At 43.7% G+C, this 12,587-nt stretch overlaps 1 protein-coding gene across 1 annotated transcript in view; it reads right to left on the bottom strand.

Moving 5' to 3' along the window:
- col4a6 (collagen, type IV, alpha 6) overlaps positions 1–12,587 on the bottom strand; it is a 60,978-nt gene that overhangs the window by 13,439 nt on the left and 34,952 nt on the right. The window contains exons 12-23 of the mRNA XM_070855189.1: positions 9,472–9,561; positions 7,326–7,379; positions 7,069–7,131; positions 6,891–6,935; positions 6,261–6,314; positions 5,513–5,582; positions 5,316–5,417; positions 5,064–5,213; positions 2,589–2,687; positions 2,273–2,430; positions 1,995–2,177; positions 1,678–1,861 (exon numbers count right to left, since the gene is read on the bottom strand). Of these exons, the coding sequence (XP_070711290.1) occupies positions 1,678–1,861; positions 1,995–2,177; positions 2,273–2,430; positions 2,589–2,687; positions 5,064–5,213; positions 5,316–5,417; positions 5,513–5,582; positions 6,261–6,314; positions 6,891–6,935; positions 7,069–7,131; positions 7,326–7,379; positions 9,472–9,561 (1,252 nt within the window). The remainder of the gene's footprint in view (positions 1–1,677; positions 1,862–1,994; positions 2,178–2,272; positions 2,431–2,588; positions 2,688–5,063; positions 5,214–5,315; positions 5,418–5,512; positions 5,583–6,260; positions 6,315–6,890; positions 6,936–7,068; positions 7,132–7,325; positions 7,380–9,471; positions 9,562–12,587) is intronic.

Here is a 12,587-nt window from a genome sequence, read left to right on the forward strand (position 1 = left end):
GACAATACTTGACTAAATACTTGGCTAAAACCCTGAGAGACACTGTGTACTTCCATCTAATGTTGTCATGTGAAGGATATCTCGCCTCTAGTTAGCATCATCTCCTGTTCTACCGCTGCTGTAAGCGTCTCCTTTGCTCGAGGGGTATTTCATGAATCCACCAGTGGCTTGGGCTGCCTGAAGCTAAAGCTACAAACTCTGTCCCAGGCTCGTTACTCTGGCTGGTGGATGAAAAAGTTAGTTACCCACCCGTTCCCTCTCCGGCGTCATTAACCCCTCCACAGCTGTTTTCACCTGGACAGATACACATGCACAAGGAAGGTCAGAGAGGTGGAGGGATGGATGGATGGAAAGAGAGAGGGAGAGAGAGACACAGAGAGAGAGAGAGAGAGAGAGAGAGAGAGAGGTAGAAGTTGGCAGCATACAAAGCCAGTCAGGGTCATTTGCATGCGCCAATAAAGCAATTCAATTATCTTTTTTCATCAAACAGATATCAGCAAATCAGCATCAGTTCCATTCAATGAATTCAAGGCTCATTCAGTTAAGGCAAAAGCATATTAAAATGCTTGTCTCAATGTAAAAGTGCTTTAAAAAGGTTATTCCACTCAATGAGTAAGAGAGAGAGAGTACCAAAAGACTTTCAGGCTGCCAATGAAAAGTCTATTAGAGCGACTCTGTTGTCGTGTCTCCTCTTCCTCCCTCTGCTCATGTGAGTGACAATAGCCTTGGTATTAAGAGCAAAATGAATCAGTTGTTTTAGCATTAGCGTCGTGGTATGAGAGCACACATTCATACTGAGGATGAGTGGCCAGCTGCTGCTGAGGACTTTGTGTCGTTTAGTCTCAGAGAAGAAGAACCGAGGAATCTGAAGGACGCCACTGGTGTCAATCATTCTGCCTCTTTCTAGGTATTTTATTTCTTTATCTCTTCATAAGGGATTTACAGTAAGACTTTCCAGTTAATAATAATAATAATAATAATGATAGAAATGACTTAAAGAAACAAAAAGACAAACAAAAAACACCAGCGGTATCCTTTAAATGTACAAACTGATAAATTAACTGAAAAATTTGTTAATTTGTACATCACGATTTTGACTGACTGACCAAATACAATCTCACTTCCTCTGAGACTAAAGAAGCACAGTTGGCTGTTACGCATTCAGCATTAAAATCTCATCATTGTGAGTCAGCCAACTTCAACTAACAAAGCAGTTTATGGATTATGGATTATTGGCTGCAGAAGGAGTGTGGAAGCACATTAATGGAGACCATTAATCACGTAGTTAACAGTAACGCTGCTGCAGCCGAGGCGTGAAGAGCGGGAAGCTGCTTCTTCTTAGAGAAAATCTAAGAAGAGCCACGTGGTCCCTTCAGGTCCCTTCAGGTGAGTTTCCTCAGCGAGGCAGGAGCTGTTTGTCCTCTAAAAACGTCTGCTAATGGTTTTAGGGCGTTAGGATTAGGTTGCTATGGTAACTAGAGGACACAGAGGATGGACAGTGGTTGGATGGGATGGATGTATGATGTTGGGTTTCACCCTGTGGGGAGAATACGGCATGACATCCATGCGCACACGCACTTCCTTCCTCACTTATTCGCTTATTCTCTCACATTCATGAACACACACACACACACACACACACACACACCTCCCTTATTCCTCCCCGGCATCACTTACCTCTCGGGCCGGGTAAGCCTGGTTGCCCCGGCAACCCAGGTATACCGGGCTCTCCAGGTTCTCCGCGGAAGCCGGGTGTCCCGATGTAGCCAATACCGGGCTCACCAGGGCCACCGGGGCGCCCCTTAGACCCCGGGAACCCTGGGAAACCTTTCTCTCCGACTGTGCCGAAGCCAGCGTCGCCCTGGAGAGGAGTGAAAAGGAAAGGAGGGGAAATTTTGGTTATTTGGTTTATTTGTAAACCTTCTGTGTACCTTTGCTAAACCTGCACATAAAAACCTTTAACTTATAAGAACACTATGTGTCTCAGCACTCACTGGGGGTCCAGGGGCTCCCGGGAAGCCAGGCAGTCCGTCTCTGCCAGGTTTCCCAGTTTCACCTGTAGGTCCTCTGGGTCCAGGAGCTCCAAGCTCCCCTTTCACCCCCAAGCCCAGGTTGGGGTAGTAAGACTCCCCCTTCTGTCCCTTTCGACCGAAGGCACCGCCGGTACCAGGACGGCCCTGCAGGAGGACAGAGATGATGGATTTATGTGAAACCTGCTTTACATCAGGAATCTTTGTGGTTAACATAAGAGTAGTGTCAAAACTCCACTTACAGGGGGTCCCACAGCACCACCAAAGCCGGGTGAGCCGCTGTCACCAGGCTCGCCCTTTCGTCCGGGGAAGCCGGGGCTGCCGTTACTTCCTGGGGGTCCAGGTAACCCAGGCAGCCCCGTGGTGCTGCGTCCGAGGCAGTTGCAGTCGCCAGGATCGCCTTAAAGTGGCAAAGAAGCGGACAGAAAGATAAAAGGATGAATAAAAGTGGAACAAGGAAAAATAAGGATGCGATTATAGAAGACCTTGTGGAGCCTGATTGGTGTGTGTGTGTGTGTGTGTGTGTGAGTGTGTGTGTGTGTGTAGGTGTGTGTGTACCTCTGATGCCTTTGAATCCTGTGTTACCCGACAGTCCTCTGGGGCCAGGCGTCCCCGGCTCTCCAGGCAAACTAATGGGGAAATCTGTGGTAGGACCACCTGTACCACACACACACACACACACACACACACACACACACACACACACACACACACACACACACACACACACACACACAATTAAAGGTCAAAATGCTAAATTAACCACAAAGCAGCCAAAAACAATAAAAAGATTTCTAGATTTCACACTTTGAACTTCTGCTGAATTGTACTGACTGATGTTAGGTGTAAAAACCAATGGGTGTCTGTAAAGCTCCTGTCTGTCTCCACACAACACACACTCCTAAACACCTAAATGTCCGTATAATATAAACAGGAATCATTTTATCCAGCACAGTGCTAATGCAGCTTAGTATCACAATGTGAAATCAGGATTAGTCTCTTTGGTCAGCGAAAAATATGAAAGAGTTCAGGTGCTGCTGCAAGACGACAGATGCTTATTTTTAAAAAAAAGCTTTAACTTGTTTATATTGTGGTAAAATATAAAAAAGAATTGCACTTAGCATCAAATCAGTGATTTCACTTTGCACATAATGTCTGAGAGTTACTGGCCACAAGCAGCATGCAGTTACGTTGCAGTACGGCAGCAGCACAAACAAAGGAAACTGCTAATGCATCATCTGTGAATGGATGTTCAGCCTGGACCTTCACGGTGAAGACCCTCCAAGGTCAAAGGTCAGCTTAAAACCCATTCACAAGTGGAGCCTCGGCCAAAGCGGCGGGCTCAGGAGCTATTACCCTCATGAAAGAACAACAACTGTATGTATATTATCATCGTTGTTACTGCTGTTGTTCTCTTCTCCGTTCTCCGGCTCCCTTCGTTTGATGCGTTTGTGCTGACATCATTTTAATTCCTGTTTGCAAACAACTCTGCGGCCATGCATTTATGTCCGTGTGAGATCCGTGAATGCTGCTCCAGATCGTTCTCATTCCCAGATGGTCAAATACTGATGGGTTTTTCAGCCCACCCCTCTGGAATCTGACAGCGAATCACCAAGCGAATGCATATAAATAGCAACCAACTACATAGCTGGGGTGGGTAGGTGGCTCCAACACAGACTTTCAACAGATAGACCGCTGTGTGGAAACGAAACATGTGTTCAACATTAGTACGCCTGTGTTCATATTAATCAGTTAGGACTGGTGTGTCATATATACACCGTCACTGTTTGAACCACTTCTGTCTGGGAAGCGGTCGAGAACCAACAGGCTGAGGAAAAGCTTCTCCCCCTGCTGTGGCCTCCATCACACCCTTCTCCCCTGTTTCCATGAACTCTTAACCTTGACTACCTCAGAAGCTTCTAAGCACAAAGCACAATCACTATATTCACTTTTTAATGCTGCCATTGCACTGTTCTGCACATTCTGCACATATTGTAAATACTGTGACCGTTGCCACTTTTGCTCCCTGTGTATATTTTTGCTACTTGTATATATATATATATTTCCCTTTCCTTTTTTCATATACCATATCTCTATTTATTGTCTTGTGTGAATGTCATATAGTCATTGTACTTTGCCATATAATGACAATAAACCTGATTCTGATTCTGATTCTAGTGTTTGAAGCCTCTTTGACTCCAATTGGGCCTTTTTTTCCCAGAGATTTGCTTCGTAAAAGCGACGTCATCAGGACATAAATTGACAAAAGATTGGACGTCCACGTGTGGAAGATCTGGGACACAAGGAAGGTGAGACAGCTTCAGGATTCACCGACCTGGGAATGAGAACAGGTTGGATGTACCTTGTGGCCAAAGGTAAGAGAAGCAGCTTGGAGCAGAGCCTCCGGTCTCCACAGCTGTACTTACCACCGCACCCTCCACAGAGTAGAGTGTTAAAAAACAAAGCATTGTTAGGAGCTGCCTGCTGAAAGTTGAGTTTGTGGTTTTGAATTTCTTTTTGACGGGCTGGATATTGCCATGGCAATCATAGCAATATGGCCGTCTTTAGGGTACCTGCCTTCGGGCCTGTCGGGAGAGATGACGCAGGGGCCAACGGAAAAGCCTTGGACGACAGTTAAATCAGTCAGCCATGAGGTTTTAAAGTCTTACTGACTACTACTTACTTTTAGCGATGAACTGACTTTTATGGTTTATGGTAAAAATGACAAAGATACTACATCCTTACCTAGAAGTCTCTGATTCTTCCTCATTGTTTTCATAAAAATAACAACAAATTTAGTTATTTTAGCTCTTTTCATACAAGGAATCCAGCTGCAGCCGATATAAACAACAGTTCAGATGAGAAGGGAAGTTTAAAATAGTAACTGTGATGTTCAGTTTCCATTGGGAGCCTTTAATCAGCTGCAGTGACCCTATTGACCTAACTGGGTTTGTAACTTTTCACCTCCTTATCACGGCCACCTGTGAAGGGAAGAGCAAAGAGGTTTTCTCAGTCGACTCTGTGGGAACATACTAGAAGGGCCCTGAGGTCCAGGAGGTCCGGGGGATCCGGGTAGTCCGGGGAAGCCAGGGCTTCCTTCGGGGCCATATCCTGTTATGCCTTGGCTACCTTTCTCTCCTTTTGGGCCTGGGGTCCCCGGAAAACCTGGGGACCCGGGACGAGCTGCACATGTGACACACAGATGAAAGAATTACACACAGACTGTTTTAATAATCATGTAACTACTGAACCCCTATAACGTGTATGTATCTCTGTATATGTTACCTGAAACAAATCCAGGTGCGCCCGGTGGTCCTGGGAGTCCCGGACCTCCCTGGTCACCAGGGGCCCCAGGTAGGCCGTTGTAACCTGGATCACCTGGTGGTCCTGCAGCCAATCGGAGAGGAGACAGTAATCACAGCAGTTCTCCTGTTTGTCATGGACTATACCGTAGTTACATTACTGGTGTGTGTTTGTGTTACCTTGAACAGAAGTGCCCAGATTATTGACGTAAGCAGGAGGTCCTGGTAGTCCCGGCTCTCCCTGGTCTCCCTATCGGACACACAAAACCCGGTTCAGGATCAGGAATATCACATGAGCAGAGGAGGAAAGAAAAAGTTATCAGACAAGCTGCTTTCCTCCAGAGAGTGACACGAGAGACGCCATGTCTCATATCTGCCAGTAACAAATCTAAAAGTGCTGCCAGCAGCGGGTAGGTTAGCGTTAGCTTAGCATAAAGACAGCTGTGGTATCTATTTTCTCATTTAGCTAATCATTGTTGTCCCACAACTTCAAAAATATCATTTTAGTGCCAGTGTGCTAAATCTACAGCACACAGTGAAGTGAACTTTCAGCTTCCCAGCTTTGGTTAAAATGTATTTCACAGACACCGGCGCCGCCTGCTGGTGAAACAGTGAAGTACGCCATAAAACCCCACATTAACTGTGTCATACATCCAAATCACTGTGGTCCCACAATGCAATGCACGTTAAGCTAAGCTTCTTGCAGCTAGAGGACATTTTTAAGTGTGTCGATCATCACACTGGTAATTTAAGAGAAGCTATCTGAGCGATGTCTTATATACTAACTGCAGAAATGTGACACTGTGAAGGTTAGTATATTAAGTACTGTGTGCACTCTTACTGAGACTTAACCCAGCAGACTGCTTGTCTCTGACTGAAACTCTTTATGTAAACACCATAACCACACACACACACGCACTCATTTTACCTTGGGTCCTATGTATCCTGGTTGCCCGGGGAAACCTGGGTTACCACTGTATCCCTGTGTAAGAAAGAAAATCTGGTTTGAATTCACTCTACAAAAAAATAAATAAATAAAACAACCCTTGCACTGTAGGGAACCTGATAATGTGATAATGGTAAAATAATGCACTATTCTTCTCCTCCATTACTTTCGATATCCGAACATCAGGGAGATAAAGTAGCACAATAATGTAAATTTACTTAAGTGCAATGTGAAGGTACTTGTACTTAAGTATTTAAATTTTAAGGAACTTTATGCTTCTGTTTCACTGCATTCAGAGGAAGCTGATGTAAGTTATCTGAGATGAAACAACAAATGCTGCTTAGAGGAGAAAACTTTTACTTTTGATTCTTAGGTTTGTACGTTTACTCTGTTTTTCCATCTACTGAAGGACATTTTTTTGTTTGTAGTTTAACCCATATTTAAATAAGCTTCCCCTTTGAGTTAACTCGTCGTATAACAAGAGGTGGTAACCTGCGTCCTGATCTGTGCGCCACTCAGACACGAGTATTTTCTCTGGCTATGCTGCAGTATAGTGGATCATTACATGGACTGTAATGAATATTTTGTGGTAACTGCATCATAAAGCCCTACCTGCTGCCCTGAAGCTCCAGGGGGCCCGTTAAACCCAGGAGGGCCCTGCAAAAGGAAAGGTGAGGGACATTTTTGACCACAGATGAAGACACTGAGCAAGAACTGAACAGAAATGCCTCTAAATACAGTGCGGCAAAAGGTTTCTACTTCTGTTCCAGATCTCCTGTATCACTCTTACTCTTGCTCCGGGGTATCCGGGAATGCCTTTCTCTCCAAATTCACCGCGATAGCCGAAAGGTCCCTGGAAACGAGTTCAAAAAACTGAGTTTCACAAGCCAGAATTTCTTTTACTGATCTCTCAGCTGTTTAAAAAAAGTGTCTGGTTCTTTGTAGTTACTTTCATGGCATGTTTTGCATGTTCTCACTTAACACACCAGCATTATTTATTGTACAGAGGTGCCATTGAAATGTAATGCTTCAGGAAAAAATACTTACAGGTCGACCAGGATTGCCAGGGAATCCTCTGATCCCCTTTGGGCCAGGTTCACCCTTTCAGGAAGACAGAGAGACGACAAAGGAAAACTTGAGAACGGCATCATTTCGCAGCAAAAATCAACCGTGAGCAATATTTAGAGTTTCCAGTGCCTGGATTTCTTGGTTTTACACTGATCATCACACACATCCTTTGTACTTAAACTTACCTTTGAAAGCAGCAAACAATAACATCTCAGTTGAAAGATGAAAACGACAATCTAACGTGGGTATTAATGGTTTCAAAGTGGCCTCAAGCGGATTGGGAATAGTATGTGGAACATGTCGATGTCGAAACAGATCCCAGTCCAGCCACAGCACTGGTCGAGCCCCAGAGAGGATGCAAAGACTAAACTGAACTCTAGTGCTCTCAGTAACTTATCCACGTTGTGATCTCCTATTTTCCTGACAGCCACAACTTCAATGTTTTCAAAGTTGCATCCTTAAAATTTGCGTGCTGAAAAAAAAACCATTAGATTTTGTGTTTTTCATGTCATCAAATCTGATTTCGGTCACTATGTGTATTAAAACCTGCACCTTAACGGCCAAAGCTCAAATCTTAGATGCTGGAATGTCCTTAAATATTTTAAATAAAAACCTTAACCGCTTGCTGTAACAGATTAATAGTGAATTTTCATACAATATTGAAACAACGTGAAGCAAAATTGTTAAACAGTGATGTCATGTATCCAAAATGTTTAGTTATTGGGCAAAAACTGGCAAAACCACTAATCTAATGACCTTAAAATACCACAGATCTGTAGCGGATCAACACTTAACTTGTCCTACATTTCGTTCTACGTGCTTTTGGCAGGTTTCTGATTTAATTACCAACAGAAACCTGTAAAGATTAGGAAGGACGACGCTCTCCGGCCGTCCATCTTTGCCTCAGTGTGGGAAATGTCGACTGTGAGAAGAGTTGCGTCTCCCAACAAACCTGCTTTCCTTTGTCTCCTTTGGGAAAACCCACAAACTCCACAACGCCATTGATCATTGGCTGGCCGGGGTCGCCGGGCAAGCCCACGTCGCCCTGGATGGCGTAACCAAGGAAGAGAGACCTGTTTATACTGGTCACCGTGGCGAAGGGGAGAAGGCGGAACAAGGAGGGGAAAGGTGCCTTTGGGGCATTGAGGGAAGAGACGGGGGGGCCGTTGACCGGAGGACGGTCTGCCAGTGTGGGGGCTGCAGTGCACAGAGTGAGGAGAGGAGCGAGGGCGTGCTGCGGTGGTGATGAGAGGCTCGTCTTACTGAAGTTTGCTGCTTTAGTTCACAAACTAAAGCATCTCTGGAGGCAGAAAGGCTCTGACTGGTGGAGACTCACCTCTATTGTTGGGCTGTTTATCTATCTGCATGAAGACTAGTTGGATTTTCTAAAAAAAAACATCTCAAAACTCCAACAGAAACTCCATTTACTTGGTGTTTCTGCAGCTTTCGGACACAATTTGTAGCCTAAATCTTGTACTTTGGTCACACAGTGGCAACAGAGCGACTCCACCTGCTGAGGAAGGTCACCAGCTATGTTTAAGTTACAGAAACACCAAAAACTGTGATTTGTACAGTCAAGCATGGGCCTTCAAGCTTAACAGTCAACAGTAGCTTCCTCAGAGTTTCCCCTTTGCTCAAAGTTAAACCACATTAATGTGAAACTTCATACACATAACCAACATAACAGTTGCATCCAAAATGTTGTTGCGACGGCATCCTTACATCAAAACCACGAGTCTATGTAACCCACATTTTACCCCATCACACCATCAGTATCTCTGGAACAAGACTATGGACATTTCTGCCTCCAGAGCAGCTCTGCGTGCAGAAAGTGTTAAACAACCTCTCCTGAAACTCCTCCTCCTTCGACTCCTCACTTCTCCGCACCACGACGTCCTCCCCTCCGTGGCTGCAAAGTTTGCTGCAATCACTGCTCCTCTTCCTCTTCTAACCTTTAGTTCTGAGCAACAAACATCTTGTTGCCTGCTGTGTTACTGACCTTTTTTACCACTTTTATTGTGAAACCCCACCACATCCACGTGTGTGTGTGTGTGTGTGTGTGTGTGTGTGTGTGTGTGTGTGTAGTGCTACAACCTCTGCTCCTAGCCTTCCCTTGCTGTGTTACCTTATCTCCTTTGTAGATAGTGAGAGTTTGTTCGCTTGTTAGTAACCCGTCGCCGGGAGTACCGCTGGGTCCGGGAAGACCCACGTCGCCCTGGAGTGCGAAATACACACAACACACCGTTAGCCAATCAGGAGGGTTTGGATGAGGAGGGGAAACAGGAAGAGGAAGGAGGTCACGATGGGAGGTGAGAGGAAATCAGGTGGACGAGGAGGAGGAGGAGGAAGGAGTAGAAATGACAAGAGTGAAGCTAAAGGAAAAACGAAGAACAAAGAAAGATGGATAAAAAGAACAAATGGGAAAAAGTATACGGATCTTAAACGTTTCACTTATATGTGTCATACTAAAAGTCTGTACTACTGCATACTGTATGTAGAATAAGTTGTAATAAGTCTTTTAATCTGTAGAAAAGTGCTGAACAAGTAAAGTTATGTTTGACTAAAAGGTGAATGTGTGCTTTTGCATTTCAGAGCAAACCGTAAAATAGCAAAAAGCACATCTGTCTACATACTTTTGGCCTCATAGTGTGCAGCTTCTCAGCTTTATTTCTATAGATAGATAGATAGATAGATAGATAGATAGATAGATAGATAGAAGTCTCTTCACTTGAAAAATCTTAGTTGTGATTCTTCTGGTCAAATAAAAACCAAAATATATGATAAAACCAAAAGAGAAAATCAAAAAAGAGAGAAGAAGAGTAAAGAAATACAAAGAGGAAATGAAAGGAGTGACAAAAAGAGAAAGACAGAGCGAGAAAAAGGAGAAGAGAGAGAGAGAGAGAGAGAGAGAGAGAGAGAGCTCAGGGATACTTTATTCATTCCCACAGCTAAAAGAGAGCCACAAACGCCACACAGGACAATCTGAGCGCCGTCCTTCAACAGGCTAACAGTAAATCCAGCTGTTTCCACATGCAGCTCAGCCCTGAATCTGTCTGAGCGCAGCGTGTTGGTTCGGTTTGACGTGCATGCAGTGTGTGAGGAAGATGACTGTTAGTATTCTTGTGTGATTGCTCAAATGAGGTGGATGGATGGATGGATGGATGGATGGATGGGGGTTGAGGAGTCAAAAGAGCAGGCAAAATGAAATACAAATCCCAGAGTTCACCACCAGATGCCCAAATGCAATTAAAAAAAGGGGGGAGGGGGTGGGGGAGGTGTAGTGCAACGTGGGAAGTAGGAGCAAGTGATTCCAGCACCCAGTTACAGTCCACAGATCGTCCTCCAGAGTGACAGCTCAGAAACTCTCAGAAACTATTAATGAAAGTTAAAGGTTTGTCTTTTTACTGTGAATATTCACTGGCATAGAATTGTAGTGATGCATTGGCCTGATCAAGACTTTAGAAAAAGAACTTTTAATAATGAAGGAGAAAAACTTCATTCAGTAAAATCTCTGAACTGTCATTCAACAGCGAGGGAAACAAGTGTGTGCTGCCACTGTCCAGGTCACAAACGATGTCTGACGTAGATGTGGAATCTACATTTTCACATCAATCTGAACAAGGTACGGCGGACTAGTCAGTCCTTTAAGAGTTGGAGTTTGGTTATGATTCAAAATGGCTCCTGATCTGATATTAAAAACATCATCAGCCGGTCTGCGGCCCGTCTCAGTGGCAGCACGGATCATTTGAAAGAACAAACCAGACTGAATCAAGTAGAGGTTCATGTGATCTTTTTATCGTACAGGAAACGGATGCAACAAACAGTTCAGTAGTCAGTCAGTCAGAGGGAGGAGGAGGAGGAGGATGGGGGGATGCAGGGATGGGTGGGGTTAAACAGGGAGGGATGAATGGAGGGTAAATTAAAGTGTGTTGGATGGAAAAAGTGCGAGTCACCAAGCCACCACCATCAGAAATTAACATGCACGGTATTATGTCCAGCCAGTTCATTTGACAAACACACACACTCATACACACACACACACACACACACACACTTAGGACCCAGCTAGAGCACTCGAAGCCTGCTGTCTGCAGCTGATGTTTATGGGAATAAAGTGAGAGAAAATGTAGAAACCACAACATTTTACTCATCAAGCACAATTCAGTTAATGCAAAGAGCTTCTTCAACATTTCAACATCACAGAAAAGAAAAGATTTCGTCTAGTACTTTTTTTTACGATTACTACAGGCTTTTATTTTGGCAGCTATACTTTAAAAGTACATTTACTGCACTTAAGTACAATTATGAGGTAATTGTATTAATGTATATATGTACTTTTTACTCCACTACATTTATTTGACACTTCTCATATAACAGTATGCAGTACTATAGTACTAATCTACCAGGTAGTGTCTCAAACTGGCTGCACGCTGAACTACAACATTAAAATGCTCTCACATGCATTTGAGATAACAGAGAATAATATAATATTCTATAATAATGTAATAATGTGAAATGGGCCATTCTGCATGAGGAGTTTTACTTGTAATGGAGTATTTTATACTGTAGTATTTCTACTTTTATTTAAGTAAAGGATGAAACCACATGGTGTCAATAAACATCTGGCTCATCATCCATAAAAAAACACCAGGTATAATTAATCTGTTTATCATTTCTGCCCATATGAAGAACCTGGATAGACAGAAGTGACACAGATATCAATCATCAGACTGATTTCAGCCATGATGATGAACAATTAAACAGCCCAGATGTTGGACTCGTCCTTTAAGGTTTATTTTCTATATTTAATGTTGTGGATTTTACACTTTCTCTGGTATTTGAACCCGTCTGTGAGATGATACCATGGCGATAAAGTATCCTCAGTCTCACTCATAGTTGATTTGATTGTTTTATGTTGAATTACATGTGTATGTCAACTTGTAATTTCTCAGGTGGGAGTTAACACCAACCAAAGAAATCACTGTTTTAATAATACTGGTGGTGTAGTGAGTCTGAAGTGTTGATGATAACGTGCTCGTCATCTTCATGATGGATAACTAAATAACAAAAAGCGAATCAAAGTAAACAAGAGACGAGAAGAATTTGTGCTTTCAGACTGGCAGATGTTACTTACGTTACATTACGTGTGTGTGTGTGTGTGTGTGTGTGTGTGTGTGTGTGTGTGTGTGTGTGAATTAATCTCTGCAGAAAAATGGGTCTACGTACATGAGCTCTTCAGTT

This window comes from Pempheris klunzingeri, chromosome 23, assembly GCF_042242105.1.
Source record: "Pempheris klunzingeri isolate RE-2024b chromosome 23, fPemKlu1.hap1, whole genome shotgun sequence".
In the NCBI taxonomy this organism is placed as follows: domain Eukaryota; kingdom Metazoa; phylum Chordata; class Actinopteri; order Acropomatiformes; family Pempheridae; genus Pempheris; species Pempheris klunzingeri.